Source organism: Rattus rattus, chromosome 13, assembly GCF_011064425.1.
Source record: "Rattus rattus isolate New Zealand chromosome 13, Rrattus_CSIRO_v1, whole genome shotgun sequence".
Lineage (NCBI taxonomy): Eukaryota > Metazoa > Chordata > Mammalia > Rodentia > Muridae > Rattus > Rattus rattus.
Window position 1 is genome coordinate 39675537 of NC_046166.1, and position 15930 is coordinate 39691466.

Here is a 15930-nt window from a genome sequence, read left to right on the forward strand (position 1 = left end):
TGTAATCTTATTAGCAATTTATGACAAATCGCAGTAAAGAACGATATACAGCTTTTTCTCAAAAACTGCCCGTTACTTGTAAAACTTATTATTCAAAACAAAAATAGATAGACCACACCTTTAATCCCAGCATGCAGGACACAGAGGCAGGCAGATCTCTGTGAGTTCTAGACCAGCTCGAGATACACAGTGAGATTTTTGTCTGCCAAAAGAAATGGATCATAACCGTATACTCTCTACTTGTCAGCTCTGCGCATTCTCTGGTGTGCTTGAATGAGTTCGAGCATCTTACATGAGATAGGTGGATAGCCTTAAATGATCATTTGGAACAGTATTTTTGGTTTAATAGAAAGCACTGTTTCTAGGGATGATATGAGTGACATGGTTTGGGAGCTCGAGGCGTGATGCCATCATTTACCAGGGGACACACTATAGCCCGAGCCTTACCTTCTTGTCTCAAAGGATCAGCCTCACGGGGTTGGCTGGAAGTTCAGTACAAACAACACAGGCAAAGCTACCTACCCTGGTTGTTCAGTGACTAACCCCACTGTCCCCCAGAGCCTAAACTCTACACCAGTGCTAATTCACTAGGCAAACATAGGGTGCTGGGCAGAAGCCCCCTACAGGAGAAGTGCTGTCAAGCCTTTAAAAGTGTCATTGATAAGTGTCAAAAGAAGAAGCAAAATAGAGACACTCACCCGTATTTCCTTCAGCCGGGAATTCTAATTTGCTTTGTCGAGTGTGTAGTGTTATAAGATGACGTCACATGAGTGGGGGACGGCTTAAGATCTAAGTGTTCCTATATGGAAGATCAGAGTTGCTATTTCCTTACAGTATTTTATTATACCAAACTTGTTTGAGAAAAACAGACCTACAGGCTTAAGGGTCGTTTGCTGCGATGATCAAGGACCCCGAGAAGGAAGTGACTATATGGAATTAGGAATATTGATATTTGATGAAGCTTTCCTGTAAAACCCTCTCTGCATCAGACCTGGGCTGTTATGGCTGCTTCTCCATCCCACCCCCACCCACCCATCTCCAGGTTTCCTGTGCTCTGCACTTCAATGCTCTCAGTTTACCCATACAAGTGAACCCATCATGAATCGTTCCACACCCTCTCAGCCGTCAGCTGGTGCCTACCATACTCATCTCTGACTGTGGAGAATTCTTCCTAGTAATGTTGAGTCCTCTTTCCCTGGGAAAAGGGAAGGGGGATGGTAGTGATCCAGGGAGCGGGGAGGGAGAAACCTAAGAGATCTCCACCTTGCAGTACCGTTTTTTATAATTATCCTGTCATGTAATTCTTCAAGAGTTCAAGTTTTTAAACCATCCTAAAAATAGCATGCCTAATGGTAAAAATATACATCCTCAAGGAAAATATAATGACGCTTGTTGATCGAATGAGTCCGGAAATTACGAATCAGAAACCCCGACTGTGCAGGCATAAATGGCGTGTTCTGTGCTGTAGATGTTGATGCTGTCTTCCCCTTCCAACCTTACTTCCCATTCATTCATACAGGGGCCACGGAGCTGAGCACTAGTCTAGACCTTGTGGTCATGTGGCCGTCCCCATTGTCCAGATGAGGCTTTGTGTCTAAAGTTTTGATCTCTTCCAGAAAGTTCCTCAGCCTCTGACATGGCCATGATTCAAACCCAGGTTGTTAAATTCCAGGATTTCTCCATGTGCATCTGAACATGTTCCCCTCTTCATAACATGTTTGAAAATCGTGGTATTCATCCTAACTCAGATATCTTGTGGTACTAGTCATGGTTCTCCAAACCAATAGAATGAACATATGTTAAAAGGTCCTGTGAACCGAAGCACACAGAATACTCTGGTTGGTCCAGCAGTCACTGTCTTCACACTGGGGGAAGGGGGCTGAGAACCCATGAATTTAGGCACCTCGGCAATTCCAATCTCGCACTGAAAACCTGGAGAGCCACTGGTCTTCAGTCTACAGTAGAAGCCCAAAGAAGCTGGGTTCTGACATTAGGGACGGACTAGAACACCAGCAGTGGTGGCAGCAACAGCAGAGCAGATGAACTTGCCGGTAAGAGAGCAAGCAAACAGGGCGAAGAAGAGCTTAAAAAAAAAAAAATACAGGGTGCCACAAAGAACATGCCACCCACATTTAGAGTGGGTCTCCTATGTCGTATCAGGAAAATTCTTCACAGGTGTGCCTCATAGCTTGCCTTTTAGCTGACTGCAGATTCACTTAAGTTGGCAACCAAGATTAGCCTTCACGCTTAATCTACCTGTCCTTCAAAGTCCAGTAGGATGGCCTTCCGTGGCCCAGTCACGTGACACTTTGGATTATTACCTATTTCGTCAGTTCGTCTCCTCAGCCAAGCGGTCAGCTTGGAGAAGACTGAGCTGTGTGAACCGTGTAGTGAATGGATCCTAAGCTACTGCCCTTGGGGTCGCATTCTTCATTATGATGTCAGTGCTCTGTCCCTAGCAGACGCTTAATAAAATGAAAGCGATATTAAATTAACAGCACTTCACAGATAGAAGGCTCTGTCCTCTCTTTAGGATAAGATATAATTCTCGGATTTGAGATTAAATCGTAAAATTTTTGAATTAACAAGTTCTCTGGGGGCTATTTCCAGTTTAATGAAAAAAAGAGAGAAAAAAAATCAGTTTAGTCAACTTTGTTATCTCGTTAAAAGGGCTGGGTTTGATGGAGGATAATTTGCCTTCTGTCTCTTCAGCATCCGCAGACCCTCTCTTTTGCTTTTCCTTGCAATAAATGGTAACACCCCCTCCTGTTTCTGGGAGGGTAGCTGAGAAAGGACCAGGGGCAAAGGGGAACACTACCTCCCCCACTAAAAAAACAACCTTGGATCTGTTTTCTAGAATTAGGTCATGGTGCTGGTAGTCCGCAGGGATTCAGGGAGTGACAGGTTTGTTTTCCCTGAGGACTGAAGGTCTTTTGGGAGGGGTGCCACTAACGCTCATGGGGGGTTCAAGAAAAGGGAAGCCCCGCCCTCCTTTCCTGTTTCCTGAAGTCCTACTCCCATACTTCTTTGGTTGTCATGTGGTTTTCCTTCCCGATCTCCTCCCTGTTTATGACCCAAAGAGTCGGTAGCATTGATTGGTTGATTGGCTTGGAAATCTCTAGAATCCATTCTGCCTAAATTCACCCTCATCGATATTATGGTATGGATAGAATAGCTGATAAACATCAGACCGAATCTCTCCCAAGAAATAACAAGGCATATAATTTATAAGACACTTATGTTCCGATACATTAGAAACACTGTTGGTGTGGAAACGGCTTCAGTGATCAGCGTACTTTGAGGGAAGTTGGAGGATTTTGACTTCCATGTCTTAAAGAACGTTAGATAGGAATTAGTGTAACAACCCTATCGCAGAAAAAGTCTTAACCGGAAGACAAGCGAGGGAGTATCCCTCATAGCAGAAGAAGAATTCCTGAACAGTGAGGGGAAATAACTCTGAAAAGAAGCCCTGTTGTTTTAATGTTTTCTTCTTCATCGCCGGGTCTCTCACATTCAGGAAAATTAGGTGGATTTACACACGAAAATAACACCATAGATTCCGGAGAACTTGATATTGGCCGGAGAGCAATTCAAGAGGTTCCCCCCGGGATCTTCTGGAGGTCGCAGCTCTTTATTGATCAGCCACAGTTTCTTAAGTTCAACATCTCTCTTCAGAAGGATGCATTGATCGGAGTGTATGGCCGGAAGGGCTTACCGCCTTCCCATACTCAGGTGAGCGTGGGTGTTGCCATCAATAAAGTGCGGGCTCCTACTTTGCATTTCCAAACGTTACTCTATCTCTGAAACTCAGCTGCTGGGGAAGCCATCGCACCTAGATGGATATTTTGCAATAGGGGTTTGTGTGTAACTTGTGCTTGTTCGAGATGCCTGAATTGCTATTAGGAGTCAGGACCTGGCTTGTATTGCTAATGATTGGTTGAAATGGCTAAAAAATGTTGGAGGAAGGTCATAAGAGTAGAACATCAGCTGGGTGTCTAGCACCCTGTACAGCCTCCAAGATTCTGCTGTAGTTTCCAATGGTTTTATATCCTCCATGCGTACCTAAGACCATCTCAATCTATTGATTTGGTTAAAGCGGTTCTTGAGATTTATGTCAGATTTATCTTTACTGAGGAAGATATGGAAAAACACACTTAATAAGCATGATAGTTTACCACAGTTCCTCTCTAAAACAAGGACAAGGGGTGTGCATAGGCAGGATTCTCATAGACAACCAAGCATGGTGGCACGAGCATGCCCCTCAGACCACTGGATCCACAGCACTTTAAAGTCAACTCTCCGTATGAAAACACTCCCACTATTAAAGTCACAGCTGAAATGTCCACAGAGGAGCCAGGACTTAGCTACGCAGACCTGCAATCACAGTTACTCTGAAGGCCGAGGCAGGTGAATCATAAGTTCAAGGCTAGCCTGAACAAAGTGAAAAAGGCTAGGGCGTTGTCTATCATCAATGGGAGAGGCCCTTGGTCCTGTGAAGGTTTGATGCCAGGATGTTGAGGTGGGAGTGGGTGTGCGGGTGGGTGGGTGGGTGGGTGGGATTGGGAACATCTTCATAGAAGCAGGGGGAGGGGAGAGGGGGAAGGGGGCTAACAGTTGAAGTGTAAATACATAAAATATCCAATAAAAAAAGAAAAGAGGGGAAAAGTAGGTTAGGAAGAGGACTCAGTAGTAGAATAGTCGCCTAGAGTCTTTACGGTGCTGGCGCACATAAGAAAAGTCTATAATACAGAGTCACACATACCCAGTTTGTATCCAGTTTGGACAGTGTGGTTTTATTACTAAAAATAGGTTTATAAGGGGAGGAGATATAGTAAAAGAGACACTGATTTCAATCTCTATCATCAGGAGGAAGAAAAGCATTTGAATCACCTCCCATAAAGTTGGAAAAGGAATTTAAAACATGTACTAGCTAGTTAATACTTAGATGAACTTGGCATATTTTATACTAAGTATTTCTTGTGGAATTCCATATTGGGGTTTTTTTTCCATTTATGAAAGACCAAGATTTTCACACAAACTACATGTTCTGTGATCATTTTCTATAATCCTAGGTTATGAATTAGGGGGGAAAATTGGCCAAATTCTAGTAAAGAAATCCCATTTTGAAAGAAGTACTACAGTGCTTCTAAAGTCCATGTCCTCTAAAGCGTCTGTGGATTTTAATGTCCCTATCACGTTTAACTAAGATGTCACAATGTGTCCTCCTGGCTGTGATGTCAAACTGAACTTCATGGGTCCTTCTGCCTCAAACGCTTGTCATGATCTACAAGTATCCAGTGTTAAGCTTTAAAGCTTACCCCGGTGTGATGCTGGCTTTAAACCTTGTGGGGGAGGGGGACAAAGAGGAAGACACTGAAAACATGGCAAGCCATCGCCATGCTCACAGTCTGGGAGAATTCTTACTGTGAAAATGATAATTTTGCCAAAAGCTAGTTAGAGATTCATTGCAATCCCAATCAAAGTGCCCATCCCAGTCTCCACAGAGATAGGGCAACTATCAATGAAAGTAAAATAACAGAGCTCCAGTTACCCCAGACATATCGTACCTACGTGGGTAGTCCAGCGAAATACAGACACTTCTCTCCACTGAAGCCGCATCTGATATGAAATTACTTTTTTTCCAGTTCAAGGAAGAATCCTCTTAGGCTAAGCACATTTATAAATGTGCAACTTAAAGTCATCTACAAATAATTTTGGATGAAACGTGGGTGCTCTGTGCAGACGTGGGTGTGCATGCACTGGGCAGACAGAGGCTACGGAGCTGGCTAATAGAGTTCAAGGCCAGCCTGTTCTCTGTAGCAAGCACCAGGCCTGTCAGAGCTGTTGTAAAACCCATGTCCTGTGTTGTGCCCTTAAAAAGCTTGTTTAAGGATGTACAGCTGCGTAACACACAAAATTAGGAGACTGGAAGGCACGGTTGGTGTTTTCTTGCAATTACAGCATTTCTTCAGTGTAGTCCCCATGACATCCATCCTTCTCTGCCACAGTATGTGTGGATATCGATGTCTGTGTAGGGTATGCTTCTTGTTAAGCCTTGGTTATTAGAGTTCCTTCCTCTGGTTTGTTCAAGATCAGCAGAGCAAACAGCTGTTTCTGAGTTCACTGTTGAAACATGAAATATGCCATAAAGCAGCCCAAATTGAACATTTCTCTCTTCCTGGGGAGCATTAAATAAATCAACCCGAAATAATTAGAATCGGCCAACCCCTCGGAATACTCACTTGAATTTTGAAAGTCAAAGTCTTGGTGACCCTTTATAGAGCTGCCCATTTGATCGTTGCCAAGGAACCAATTGACTGTCTTCTCCCGGACGGCCGATTCATTCTCGTGGGCGGTTGGAAGCCTAAGGAAGCAATTCTTTGCTCTGTACCTCCTCTGCTATGGCATGAAAAGGGGGCAGATACCCCAGTTCTAAACACCTACCACTTTTTGATTTTATGCCCTATATCATACCTGGCCTTATACAAGTAACTTAACTCACCCAAGACTCAGTGTGTCTGTTGGTAAAATGACAGAGTTGAAAGGAAGACATCTAAAATATTACTAGTTATGATTCATAACTAGCAAAATTAACAGTTATGAAGTAGTAGCAACAAAAATGACTTTATGGTTGGGAGTCACCACAACCTGCGGGACTATATATTAAAGGGTCGTAGTATTAGGAAGGTTGAGGAGCACTTCCTTAAAGGGAACTGAACTAGTTCCAATTTAGTGAAATTGTCACACTGTAGAGGTGTCATGATGGCTACTCAGAGATTGAGACTGGAGAGTTAGTCCAAGGGATTTTACACTGTAAGTCCTTGAGAATCCTCCTCACAAAAATCAATCCATATATAGTTCCAGTTTATAAGTGGAGCAAAGGCCAGACTAACCCAGTTGTGCCTGAAAGCCAAGCTGTATAATGTGGTTATTTGGGGTGGAGATGATTATAGTTTAAAGAAGGTAATTTTCTTCAGGTGTCTTGAATAGCTCTCCTGAGGTCATCTTGGAGATGTCATTACAAAAGCCTAGAGCTGGCATTTAAAACCATCAGATACTTATTAGTACCACCATGGTCCCCACCACTCTAGTGCTCCATGGATGTTCGGGCATGGGACAAATGCCATCACTGTGTTGGCAGCAGCCATTGACTGTAGACTGGAGAGACCACTTAAAACTGCAAATGTCTACCTTTTTACTTCCTCAGTCACTGTCTATAATGTTGGGAAAGCATCTGTCTTGGGCCATAGAAAGGACCTTCTCCCCCTTGCTTTGCCCTGATAATATAAATATTTAAATCTGACAAGTAAAACAGAGAGGACTCATTTGAGGTGGAGACAGTCTTCAAAATTAGACTTGCTTCTCCTCCACTCATGAGGAGATAGAATTTCTGTGAAGTTTTCGTAAATAGCCAGAGATGTCATTACTTCCGTCCTGGTAAGGAAATGGAAAGAATTTTGAGGGCTAATGAAATTAGCATATGTTTTGCATGTGTTTTGCATATTACTACCCAAAGAAGAAAATGCCCTTAACTTAAATCAAGGTTTAATAAGTCACAAACTGAATTACATATCAGATCCTCCTATTGTGACTGTAGATGTCTATGGTCTGCACTGGAGCAATCTATTTAAACATAATTCCCAGAAATTCAAATAACTAATGTTTCCCTCATACAACTGTTCCATTTAAAGAATTAATCACATCATAAAGCACTAACAATGCATGTATATCGTGCTATGATTATGATGTTCTGTGCATGGTCTACATCTACATATACTTGTGAGATTTTTACATTAAATATGTCTCAGAAGTAAAATGAAACTGGACGAGAGGGTCACTGTACTTTATTAAGATGCTAATAACTAGTAAGTTTATTGAAGCCAGTATTGGAGAATCTCTTCAGTGTCCTCCAAATCCACTGGCATTTCTTTACAGAGCTCCTATTCCATAGTTTAAATCCTCTAGCTCAACTCTCTTAAATGCCAATATTTATAATTAATTGTAATAAAAAGAAAAGGCAGCTTTAAGGATGACTGCTGCCGCCACCCTAACTCTGCCTGTGGTTCTTTCTCCATCCCACCAAGCCCCTCTGTTAATCAGTTTATTGATTTTAATCAAGGATGTTCGAGTGTTCATTTCAAAGGCTTAACCTAACTGTATTTATGTAAAATCCTGTGCAAGCATGAATGGTAACATTAGGGTACCAAGAGAGAGGTGTAGTTCTGTGGTGGAAGAAACCCCAGCTGTACAGCAAGGTCCACCCCAGTTCACAGACCCGCTGCTCCGATTCCTAGGTAGGACGTCCCGCTGACCCTCCTAGAGTCCCCAAGAATAACCATGAATGCCTTGCCCAAAGAGCTGCTTCCAGGATGAAGAATCATCCCAGGGGCCTTTAAGCAGCAGTAATTGCTATACAAGCATCAAGTGGGAGGAGTTCTTGAACCATTCATGGTCTGAGTAAAACCCTGTAGATTTCAGTTATATCCCCAAACTGCTGTAATTTACCCAACTCATCATCAGTCAGGAGAACAGAATAAACTTGGAAGACTTAACTCCCTAAAAAGGAAGGAAATTATCATTTCAGTTCGAACACAAGGAGATCCAACAGGTAGTCTTTACCCTTTATAAATTCCATGAAGAGAAGGTTTCTGTCAGTTGAACCTGTCCATCAAGAACTTCTTTCTGACGCCGTGTTAATTTGCAAACGAACTTGAAGCAGCGATCCATGTATTATTTCCGGCTACTAACACTGTTTCCCGTGCCCTCGTCCCCAGTACGACTTTGTGGAGCTCCTGGACGGAAGCAGGTTGATTGCAAGAGAGCAGCGGAACCTGGTGGATTCCGAAAGAGCGGGGCGGCAGGCGAGATCAGTCAGCCTGCACGAAGCTGGCTTTATCCAGTACCTGGATTCTGGAATCTGGCACCTGGCTTTTTATAACGATGGGAAAAACCCAGAGCAGGTTTCTTTTAACACTATTGTTATAGGTAGGGGCCTTCTTTTAAAGCATCCTTTTCTTTTAACACTATCGTTATAGGTGGGGCCTTCTTCAAAGCACCCTTTTCCACCCACAGCCTAAACTCTGCTCTGAATAGAAACTAAATCATCCTTACCAAACTTGGACGATGTCTAGGGTGCTAAAGCATGTGTAAAATGAACACATTTTGAATTGCTCGTTGGTGGCTATAACACCAAGCCCCGAAGCTCTGTAAGAAACACTGTCAATTACCGTGGGGAGGGGAAATCACCTCAAGAGAAGACTTTTTTTTTAAAAAATCTGCATTGGAAGCTTTTCACCCGCACGCAGGTCATCTTACATAAACGAGTTGGTCTGGGGGTTATGGAGTTAGCTGTCCATAATTACTTCAACACCTCACTAAAATGAACAGAGTGACAACCTCTGAGAGAGGCCGGCATCTCACACATGCTCCCTCTGTCTCTCTCCTTCAGAGTCTGTGGTGGAATGCCCCCGAAATTGCCATGGAAATGGAGAGTGTGTTTCTGGAACTTGTCATTGTTTCCCTGGGTTTCTGGGTCCGGATTGTTCAAGAGGTAGGCCAGTTAGATGCCCTCCTTAAGCCGATCGTGCGAACAAGCCGTAGAGATGCGTCAAGTTGAGAGAACGTAGCAACACGGGAGAGCAAGGGGGTGGGAAAGGCACGTTGCTGCTTGCTTGTCGAGAGGCTCAGTGGAGTGCGTGGCTGTTGATCCTGTCATGTGTTATTTCACAGCAGCCTGTCCCGTGCTCTGTAGTGGCAACGGGCAGTACTCCAAGGGCCGCTGCCTGTGCTTCAGCGGCTGGAAGGGCACCGAGTGTGACGTGCCGACTACCCAGTGCATTGACCCGCAGTGTGGGGGTCGTGGGATTTGCATCATGGGCTCTTGCGCTTGTAACTCGGGATACAAAGGAGAGAACTGTGAAGAAGGTAAACATGTCAATATTTACCGAATCCTTCTTGTCATCTCCATAAAGAAACAGATTAAATCTGTAATCTTCCTGCGAAGGAATCTGTCTTTCACATGCTTCTTTACGAAAAAGCAATTTTTTCATTTACATATTTATGAATGTGCTGTTCTATTAACGTTTTAACTAATAAAAAAGAGCAGATACCAAAGAGCCCTTTCGCTCTGTTTCCGTAGCATGAGTAATCCTTTTTTTTTTTTAACTCTGAGAAAGTTAGCAAGCATTTGTGTCTTAAAAGCCAACAAAGGGCTAGCTTGTTTCTGTTTAGCTTTTTGCATGGATGCTGACTTCTTTGACATCTCTAGAAAGTAGGGACAACTGAATGGAACTGAGTGAAAAAGAACCAACGTAGCAGATTTGTTCCACCACTGTGTGGGAGATGAGAGTCGAGACGCTGTCCTATAAAGCGCAGTTAAACTGGTCTGGCTTGGTTTGCTTTTTTCCAAAAAGCAAAAAAAAAAGCACTATTTCCGTTCTCCAATCAAATTGATTTTATTGATCTGCACTCACAAAGTAATGCAATTAAGTCTCTGGAATTAAATTTTCAGGCCATTGACCGTACAAGTGTAAAGTTTTATTGAGTCAAATTGCTAAATTAAATCTCATCTTCTAAAGCACATTAGAGTGAATTAAGAAGGATAGAGTGTGCGACTCATTTATTTCTCAAACAATCTGAGGATCCCATGCAGCTGTCAGCGCCCGGTGGTCCTGGAGAAGGTCGCACACACAGGGTCTGTTCTCCAAAATGCAGTAGTTATGGCCCTGCAGAGGCACAACATGGCGATTGTCCGACACCTCGAGAGCGTGTTTGTCCAATCCATGAAAATGACAAATCCTTGCAAGGGTCTCAGTTACCTAAGTGGCACAGGATTGGTTCTTGAAGTTTGGTCCGTAGTACGGCTCCGTGCAGGTCCTCCAGAGCGGCGGGTGGATGTTTGATTATCTAGAACGTTCGTAGGAATTCAGTTAAGAGTTGATTCTTTAACCTGCATGAACCAGGATATCTTTCATCTTTAATGAAACTGTTCTCGTCTCTTGATACCAGCGGACTGTCTAGACCCTGGATGCTCTAATCACGGGGTGTGTATCCATGGGGAATGTCACTGCAATCCAGGATGGGGTGGCGGCAACTGTGAAATACTGAAGACTATGTGCCCTGACCAGTGCTCAGGCCATGGGACATACCTTCAAGAAAGCGGCTCCTGCACTTGTGACCCAAATTGGACTGGCCCCGACTGCTCAAATGGTGAGGTCAACTAATACCATTCGATCAAGTATTTACCATGATTTACTTAAGATTTGGGATAGATGACTTCTTCGAGCACATTCGTTAAACTTAATTACATTACCAAATGATTATTTAAGGATAAAAATGTTTAAAGGGATGAAGTAGTTACTCCTTATAGAAAAGAAATAAGCTCAGGTAATTTATTATTAAAAATTCAGTCCTCTCTATCATTGGCAAGGATTTTCTTTCATCTGCACAAGACAGCCCTATCTTCTTCAGTCTCACCATGTGGAAATACTGATTTACATGAGTATCTGTGTAGGTCTATCTACCGTTTAGGGGTGGGTCGTGCCATTGTCGAGACAGGACCTCATGTAGCCTGGGCTGGCCTCAGCCTTACTACAGAAAAGATACTGACTGCCCTGGCACTCACAGACCCGCGCCACCTTGCCCAGAAATGCAGGCACCCCAGGGCATGAACGAATACCCTGCAGCTTACAAAACAAAGCTGACCTAACAACAGAAGTCTCAACAGGGTCACACTAAAGAGTGTCTATGAGTGCACCAGTTCAGTTAGCCTTAAATTATGATGTGCAGCGAGCGTATTTGTTAGTCCGTGGACGCGTGCACACATTCTGGCATTCCCGAAATGGACGCTGTACAAAGTGGTACCTACAATACTTGCTGATTTTTTTTTCCCCAAGTCGTTTGTTTGTTTGTTTTTGTAATGATGGTTGCAACTCATGAGCTAATTCCACAATATTCCCAGTCATTAGTCACACAGTATGAGAGGATGCCATTCACCCTAGAAGATTACGGCTTTAATTGGGAGCAAAGATGAGCGCATGTGAAATAATTAGACACCAATATAATATCATACCAAGTGTCACATGGAATAATTGGCTAAACTCAGAGGAGTGATCCCATCTCAACAAATACTGCAAATTTTCACGGGGACTTCTATTAACGCTTCCGCCTCCATTTAAACACGGCGGTCTCCGGAAGGGGCAAGCAGAGAGACCGTTTGTGACTGAGGAAGCTGTTAGCGTGTCTAAGGTCTGTGAAGTCAGATGCGTGTGTTCATGGCCAAGTGTATTGCGTAGATCTTTGGTCTTTAGAAAATGACTGTTGTGTCTCAGGTAGCTCATGAGAGGACTTTGCAGCGGTGGGGAACCTGAGGAGAGGGCAGGCCGTTTGGAATTGATAGAAATGAAGCAGACTTTTAAATGAGCAACAGGCAAGACTTAATGAAACATAAGATACAGCAGCTTGGTGAGAAGACTTGGCCTTCCAAAGCAGGGGAAACTGGAGTCCATGTTAGTAAGAGGCCCTGAGGTCAGGAAAGAGACACCGTAGAGGCAGGTTGGGATCCATGGAAAAAGAGAAAATGAGGGATACCTAAACAAAAACAAATATTTGAAAAGAAAAAGAGAAGGAATGAGCAAAACAAAGGATGAGAAAGGAGAAAGGAGAATGGATTTCCCCAACTGTGCTGCATGAAGGAAAGCATTCTGGGAAAGCCCAGACTTAGGCAGTGTCTTTCTGCTCTCCCTCCCGGCCCCACTTCCCGAATGAGCTTACGGACATGCGAGGAGGCCAACCGTTCAGATTCAGTTTCTGGTTTTGTTTTTCCTTCCACTCTGGGTATCAGGCGTGGGACCTTAAGCACCCTAGGGCAGCAGAGCTCCACCCCTAACTGGATTCCGCTTGTAGATTGGTCATTCGGTAGCTGTCTGTGGATAGGGCGGCCTCCCCGATTTATAAAGTAGGGATTGTGGCACCACTGCTTCCTACATTGGCATTGGTTCAGAGGCTCCAGCTGAGCAGTGCACGTAGAGCAGGACCTCGGGCATTGTTACTGTTGATGCTGTGGTGCTGCTGGGGACATTAGCAATGGTAGTAGACCCGGAAATATGCTAAGGGAACTTTTCTATACGCTGATGTGTCTTACACACAGACTTTCTTTTCAACTCAAGAGTGGACATTTTCTCATGCCTTCTCTCTCAGAAGACCCCGTCCTTCAGTCTCCCCTTCCTCTCATGCTCTCTTCCCTCCCTCCCACACTCCTCCCCCCTTCCTCTTGGTCTTCTCTCCTCCCCTCTCCCTTCCCCCCTTATTGTCCCTTTATCATTAACACACAACTCTGAAAGAAGATAGCATTTATTGTGTATTTATGCCTGCTTTGTAGAAATGGGAGCCCAAAGCCTTGGTTAGAAAATTCACGACTGTCCAAACAGATAACATGTTTAGGTAAATAAGAAAAGTCATTAAGACGGAGTTTGGATTGCAGAGGGGCCTGATCTTCTCACTAAAGAGTAGTAGGAAATCCTTGCCAACTGATATTTATCAAGCATGAGTGCCTGACACCAAGTCACCGTATTTGCTTCGTTTGTCCAGTTTTCTTACAAAGTACCTATTTAGCCAGACAGTGGCGGCACACTCCTTTAATCCCAGCACTTGGGAGGCAGAGGCAGGTGGATCGCTTGATTTGGATGCCAGCCTGGTCTACAGAATGAGTCCCAAGAAAGCCAGGGCTACACAGAGAGACCCTGTCTTTAAAACCTAAAAAAAAAGGGGAGGTGAGGGGAGAAAGGAATATTTTAAGCATAAGAATCAAATTAAGCATTCGGTTATTTGAGGTTTTTTTTTTTTTAATTTAACTTAAATTTCTAGCTCCTGTGCTTTAAAAGAAAAAAAAATGCATTCCACAAAGAAAATCCAGTTAGGTTTTATAGGGATGATTACTTGAGGAGTAAAGGTTCTTGGTTCAGGTCTGCCCTCCGTCGGGAGCACAGGTCTAATAACGCTTACTGTTCAGTACCCCTAGATGTGGTCTGTCCGGTTTGCACCTCACTCTTATCCAAGCAGCAGAGGAGCGGCTGGAATGCTCAGTTTCCGTCCCTTAAAATGACTAAAAATGGCACCCACCTCCATAAAATCATCTTGCCATGATTAGCAAAAATGGAAAAAAAAATGTTAATTAGAAGATTAAGTTGGCTCTCCATATCCTGTATTATGTTTTTGGATTTTATATCATCCATGCTGACACAATTACTTTATAGTTGAGAATCTAAATAAAGGTTCTATCTAAATTTTAAAAAAAAAATCTAAATAAAAATAGAAACCCAGTGGAGATCTTTGTTCTGTTCTTCTCTATAGCCTCAGTTCAAAGCAGACGTGTAACACGTTAAACAGTGTGTAGAATGAATAAGGAATGAAGCCTTCTTTTGGAGAGTAAGATTAAACGTAGAAAAATAACCAGCTCTGGAAAGACAGAAACCTTAAGATAAATAGCAGTGCTCTCCCAGGGCACATGCTCACCCTGAGAATGCCGCTTACCCCGTGTCTGCCCAGGTCTGACCGCTGCATAGCCCTTGTTTACCGCGTATCCAAACATTAATGTTTACTTACATATGTGACCGGACATTTACTAGCGATATAAATCTACGGCTTTAACTAAACAAATCCTAAAGGAAAAGGCTACCAGCTCCCTCTTTTGATACTGTGAAAATGACCTTCAGGTGTCTAGATTCAATAAGAGGGTAGAATTTATAACCAGAAGGACATTGGGGGAAGCTATTTTAAAAGAAGGGAAAAAATGAATTATTTTCATGATGAAGGGTATAGCTTTGAAAGCAAGAGTCCCCCTCTATTTTCATCAGCAGTGTGACCATTAATTAGCCCTTCAATTCCACTTCAATTAAATTAACTCTAATTAATAAGTTCATTACAAAGATTGACGCACCTTGCTCAAAGCCGGTGTGTTAAACGCTGATAAACAACTTCACCCTAATGAAGAATTGATTCAATTGAGTAAAAGGGGGGACCTCCAAAACTCCTCTCCTGATGCTGGGTGGGTGTTGTGTTGCTCTGAAGTTAATCAAACCATCTTGGTCTCTTAATCAAAAATTTAATTCAAAGGAGATAGAAAAGCATGGTATCTGTGGGGGAGGGGCGGGTAGAGATGCAGCTCTCTCCCAGTTAATGTCCTGGATGTTCTTTATAAGAAATGTGGCAGTCCTCATAGTTTATTACTGCGGTGTCAAAGGCAGCTAAGGATGAGGCTGTTGCCCAAGGAATGCGATTCGGGGACCCCATCACCAGTGTGGGACTAGGTGTTTGTGACGACATAAATACTTACTACTTTTCATTGTAAAGGAATGTGGCAGCCATCTCTTTTCTGTTTGTTATTACTGACTAGTTAGAGTGAAAATTAAAACTAGACCAGTAGTTTCGCACTCTTTGGAAAAGACCTCATATAGAAAGAATAAAAACGAAATATCCTTCAGAGTTCCTCTCCTTCCCTTTCTTCCTCTCTCTCCGTTAGACCTAGTTAAGTAAAGCTCTTAAGACAGCTTTAATTTAAAAAAATTACTTCAGACATCTGAATCCTTTTTAAAGCTTGATCTAGTGTGATACTATGTGAAGGCATTTGGTCAGTACGTGCCTTTTAAGACTTCCAGCCGATGAAAATCTTTGTTTTTCCAATGACAGAGTCGACGCGTGAATATATGTTATTAAACTGGTTTTCTATTATGTGAGCCAGGCAATTTGTAGCTGTCAAGAGTACAAATTTACTAAATAGGAAAAACACATTTCCTCTTATTTAACCAGCATGCCTGCGTGTGCCAGCAAGCTAGTGTACTTTCTGTGAGAGTCTCCTTCAAGTTTCTGAATCTTTAAAACAATCAAAGCCATGGCCCCCGCAGTCAGCCCTGTTCATTTCTCAGTAACGATTAA

The 15930-nt window shown here is 43.1% G+C and overlaps 1 protein-coding gene across 1 annotated transcript in view; it reads left to right on the forward strand.

The window, feature by feature from the left end:
- Positions 1-15930, forward strand: part of Tenm3 (teneurin transmembrane protein 3) — a 603629-nt gene that overhangs the window by 486706 nt on the left and 100993 nt on the right. Inside the window, exons 7-11 of the mRNA XM_032919375.1 lie at positions 3518-3732; positions 8775-8985; positions 9449-9550; positions 9730-9924; positions 11008-11208. Coding sequence (XP_032775266.1) covers positions 3518-3732; positions 8775-8985; positions 9449-9550; positions 9730-9924; positions 11008-11208 — 924 coding nt within the window. The remainder of the gene's footprint in view (positions 1-3517; positions 3733-8774; positions 8986-9448; positions 9551-9729; positions 9925-11007; positions 11209-15930) is intronic.